The sequence below is a fragment of the Gekko japonicus genome, unplaced genomic scaffold, assembly GCF_001447785.1.
Source record: "Gekko japonicus isolate JY-2015 unplaced genomic scaffold, Gekko_japonicus_V1.1 scaffold1146, whole genome shotgun sequence".
Classification (NCBI taxonomy): domain Eukaryota; kingdom Metazoa; phylum Chordata; class Lepidosauria; order Squamata; family Gekkonidae; genus Gekko; species Gekko japonicus.
In genome coordinates this window covers 409,995-415,315 of record NW_015173707.1, presented here as the reverse complement: position 1 = coordinate 415,315, position 5,321 = coordinate 409,995, and the positions used below count along the sequence as shown (strand labels likewise).

The window sequence follows — 5,321 nt, the reverse complement described above, 5'->3', positions numbered from 1 at the left end:
AGAGAGAGAAAGAGTGATGAAGTGGGGAGGCAGAAAAACAAAGAGAAAGATGACAGGTCAGAAAGAGAGAGGAAGTCACATGCATGGAGGAGAAATAGAGAGCAAGAAAAGGGGGGCAGAGGGGAGAAATAGTGTGAGAGAGGTAGGGGGTGAGTAGAGGAAGCAAAGGTGTGATGGATGAGATAACCATCCCGCAAGTTTCTTGCGGGTCTCCACTTGTCTATATACTAATAGCCAAGAGTCCCCTCTGCATGTGGATACTTATTTCTGCCAACAGAGGGCTCACTCCCCCAAAAGGTTTTTCTACAGAATCAGGGGACTCTGTGGGTCTGCAGAAAAATCCAAAAAAACTCCTCAGGGAGGGTTGAATTCCCCAAAAAAACATTTTGAAATTGCCCTCTACTCCAGGCCCTGCCACACCAATAGTGAGAGATTAGAACTTTGGGGAGGGAAGCCTCTAACTGGTTCTGTCAATAAAAGGCAGGGTAAGGGCCCTTTCCAGGCCTATTTTTGCTTTTCAGGAAGGGATCCTTAGGCCCAGGCCTGACAAGAGTTGCCAGTGCTAGGCTCAGAAATTCCTAAGGAGGACTGGGTTTGGGGAAGGGAGAGACCTCAGCTGGATATAATGCCACAGAGTCCACCCTCCAAAGCAGCCATTTTCTTCAGGGAGACAGATCTCTGCTGTCTAGAGTTCAGTTGTAATTCTGGGGGATCTTCGGGCCCCATTTGGTGGTTGGCAAGCTTAGGCTTGGCAGCAACTTGATGCCATCTCACTTTCATGACTTGTAGGCCCACCTGCTTGCTTCTGTTCATCAGCAGCTACCCTATGAAAGTTAGTGTGATGTAACAGAGCTTCAGATTAGGTTCTGTGAGACCCAGGTTCAGATCCCCATCTTGCAGTGGAAGCTGACTGGGTTGTTTTGGACCAGTCACATACTTTTAGCCTAACCAACCTCACAGGGTTGTTGTGCAAATAAAAAGGAGGAAAGAATAATGTAAGCTGCTTTGGTCCTCACTGTGGAGAAAAACTGTAATTTTCCTAGGTAGAGGCTGTGGGGGAGGGGGGTGGAGACAGAAAGCTGAAGACAGATAAAGGCAGATAAAGGTAGGTTGGCTATTGGGTGGGAAGGAAGTAGGGTTGCCAACTCCAGGTTGAGAAACTCAAGGACATTTGAGGTGTGGAGCCTAGGAAGGGTGGAGTTTGAGAAGGGGAGGAACTTCTAATATGCATGGAGGAGAGATAGAGAGAAAAGGGGGGCAGGAGGGAGAAAGAGAGTGAGAGAGAAGAGTGTGAGAGAGGTAGGGGAAGAGGGGAGGACGCAAATGGGATAACCATCCTGCATGTTTCTTGCGGGTCTCCACTTTTAATAGTTTTATTTGTCACTGAAACACTGCATTTAGACCTGATTCTATTTCTAACACCTTTTACTTTTCCTTCTCAACTATCTTTAGTAATGTTAAGAGTTTCATCAGTCATTCATCAAGGCTTTTCATTTCTTTTGGTTAGAGGAATAGTCTTTGCACATTCTTCCGTGATAATATCTCTGGTTTCAACCCATAATTCTTCTGGTGCACATTCACTTGAAATTACTAATGTTCTTTACATGGTTTTTTAACTCTTCAGGAATGTTGTTTAGATTGTACCGTGTTTCCCCGAAAATAAGACACTGTCTTATATTTATTTTTTCTCAAGAAGACACACTAGGGCTTATACCACAAATGCATAGAAATCCTGCCAGGGCTTATTTTTGGGGTAGGTCTTATTTTCGGGAAAACAGGGTATTTTGGCACAAAAAGCTACATTTACCAATGTCCTTCTGGGCTGAGGAACCAGAAGCTCCTCATAGCCTGAGACTTTGCTATATAAGCTCTGTTCCATGTGGCAGTTTCTAAGTAGATGCCTCTTAAGTGGTGCCGTCATTGCAGGAAGCTGACACTTATAGGTGTTTTCTTTTGGGGCAACCATCCTTTAGAATACACTCCCAGAGACAGGACAGTACTGATTTTTTTTAAATGTGGGTCTTGTAACAGGGCAGTTATGCATCACTTCCTGAGATTCTGTGGCTGGCTTTACCTCTTGTGGCAGCCATTCTGTGGTTCCACTCATCACCTAATGTCAGAATTCCAAAGGCGCCTGCAGGTTCATAAAGGTTGGGGACCTTTGGGCTAAATAATTCTTTAAAAAAGTAAGCTAAGACATATTTTACAAACTATTCAGAGTGGATTCTTGCTTATACACTTACTTTATACACTAAGAAGCCTAACGTACATTCTTCCACTATTAACAACATTGTTTCAGTAGATTGTTTTTAAAAACTGAACATTTAAGCACCACATCTTAGATGCTCCTTAAACTATATATTTTACTAACACAAACTACTGATACGGATTTATCTATACTACCAAACATCTTGAGAAAACATTTTAAACAGTATACTTTTTCACCTTTTTAGTGGTCAAATTTATTAGCAATTTTACACTTAAAAGAACAAATGCATGGATTTAAAATTGCTTAAATCTGTGAACACAGTGATGAAACAATTTTAATTGTTAAATGCACTACCCTTTACTGATCAACACAAGTTGGATGGTCAACGAGGAGAACTGGCACACCAGCCAGTTCTTGTAAGACACTGTAGCTGAAGCATCTGCCCTGTCCCTTTCTTGCACGCAAAAGCCTGAGATGATCCAGAGGCACAACCTTGTAGTGCTAGCTGATAGGCAAGAGCCACAGGACTCTCATCCTGAAGTTGGAAATAAAATCTGTGGGAAGACACAGATGGGGGTAGAGAGAGACCCAGACCAACCAGTCTTGCACTCAGAAGACTTTGTTCGTTGGTTAGTTTTTTTATACTGGACTCTTGTACTGTAAGCCACTTTTATATCCCCACCGGTGAAAAGGCAGCATATAAATGATTAAACAAATCAACCACCGGAGAAAAAAACTATTTAGAAATCTCACCCTCAAATTCTATAAATTGTCAGGAGCCTAAGCTGGTTCAATTCTCCTTCCCCTCCTCCTCACTTATTTTTAGGGGTGGGGCCCTCAAGTTACATTTAGCTGCTCTCAACATTCTGTCCCTTCTGCAACATAGTCAGTCCTCTAACTTTGGATAGTTTTTTGAGGCTGTTAATACTTGAAGAATACCATCAGTATGTAGAGACCCTACTTTGTAAGTAGACCCTACAATGCTGCTTTCATTATCCACATGGAAGCCAGTCAATTTATTAGATACAGTAATAAATATAATAGCATAATAGTTACCGAACTTTGCAGTGTAAATCCAAACAAATTATTCAACATACCTGCACAACCCAAGGGCTATTTGCAAATGCCATGATGTCTCTCTCCTCCCAAAAGAATGCAGAATCTGATCTTTTTATCATCTCAAACTTGCTCAGAAGCTTCATGGCATAGACCTTTCTTGATGACTTGTGCCTTACCTTTAAAAGTGAAATTTAAGATGAAGAAAATATTAGCATAAATAAAAAATGACACAGTCCATTCTACTCATACACACAGATCTCTCTCACTGGGTCCTCAACCAAGTGCAATTTGTGCCAAGTACATTATAATAAAACACAAGTTTCTTGAATGGAAGGCTGAAGATGTGCATGGGCAAGAACAGGAGGAGATTCTAAAGTTATGTTTTAAAAATATCCCATCCATAGGCACAGCTTATTAGCTGTACACTAAATACTTTAATACCTTTCCTAGATTTAGGATTTTATTGCTTGGATCCTATGGCTTCATTCTGTATGCAATTCTCCTCAGCCAATGCTATGGCAGTACTCCACTGCAAAGCTTGTTCCCTCTGGTGCTTGGCACTTCTACTTGAACAAGGACAGTGTTTAAAGGGGGTCCAAAATGCCCAGTATAAGAAGAACTCATGCTATGCAATGGAGGACATCTGCAACAAACAAAATTAAGCACACACAGAATGGAGGCACAAGATCCAAACATATATTTAGTAAAATTATTGAAAATGAATATTTCATTTATTAGCCTATTTTCTATAACATTTCTATATTTTCTTGATGTTGTCAACCTAACTCTTTCGAGAGCAGAGCAATGTGGACCATGAGAAACAAAGGAAATTGAAAGATGAGAACAAACACTGTTCCCTTTAAAGAGAAGACAAGAAGCACCAACAAGGAATTTAAAGCACCCAAAATATTCTAAATATTTTTTTGCTTTTAAAGTAGCCTTTTCATTACAAGGGAATTGTTCTCATTTTCCTTCTCCCTTTTTCTTGGTCAGTTTTTAAAGAACAACCCCCCCCCCCCATAATACTTTATTTTGAGGAAGAACAGGCTGTATACTACAAATCAGCATCATTTAGAACCTTCTAGAGCTAACCTCAACACCTTTTTAGGGCACAAATTCCTACCCAGCTGAAGGCAATCAAGGCCACAACTTCCCACTCATCTTTCCTCAATACACAGCAGGCGGACAGTTACAACCAGGAAAGCAAGGTATGCTATGTGATTATAGGAAAGGCCATTTCAAAGAATCTGTTACAACTAAACAACCTGTCCTTCCTTGTGGCCTATGCACTGCCACACCAACAGGAAAGTAGCAATCTAACCTACTTGGAGGCAGGAACTGGTGATATTAGGAGAACAGCCTTTGCAAAGGCCATGCCAGTTTAGTATGTGCGTCTAAGGCATAATGTTTCAACCAGGTATCTATCCTGCAGAGTTAAAGTATAGGTATAACTCTACTAAAAGCAGTAGAGGTCATGACTGCTCTAGGTGAGTGAACTGTAAGTGTGCATTATGTACACCAGTTCATAGCAAAACTTAATTACAGTTGTGTCCAGTGCTCAGATGCTGAGAAGACACTTGCTAATCCTGATTCTGTCTACCCTAGCAGACAAAAAGAAGCAAAAGACAGTCCTGACAATGCAGACGCATAAGGATCCATGGACGCAGTGTAACTTTCCTTCAATATAGCAGGTCAGAGAAAAGTGCTGGCTCATCTCAGTAAGGTTACAGCAACCAATAACAGAATTTTAGATTCAAAAGGTGGAAGTCGCATGTTGCTGTCTGAACTGACATTTCATCAATTGTAATAAAACCAGCTACGGATTCTAAAATGGAACAGATGGCGAACCTGGAGGGTCACATCCCCTGAACAACTAATTAACCAAGGAAGTAATCTCACTACATGGAAAAACTAAGCACATACTGCTGCTATGTGGAAGACTGAGGAGCAGTTGTTACAGCAGAAAGAATAAGTTTCATTTACCCACTGCAGGAGGGAGACAGGAGCACAGGTGGAGTCAAAAGAAGGCTTCAGATTGATTGGGGGGCATTCC

The 5,321-nt window shown here is 41.3% G+C and overlaps 1 protein-coding gene across 1 annotated transcript in view; it reads right to left on the bottom strand.

Moving 5' to 3' along the window:
• Positions 1-5,321, bottom strand: part of ROCK1 (Rho associated coiled-coil containing protein kinase 1) — a 174,688-nt gene that overhangs the window by 105,757 nt on the left and 63,610 nt on the right. Inside the window, exon 4 of the mRNA XM_015423306.1 lies at positions 3,307-3,444. Within this exon, the coding sequence (XP_015278792.1) occupies positions 3,307-3,444 (138 nt within the window). The remainder of the gene's footprint in view (positions 1-3,306; positions 3,445-5,321) is intronic.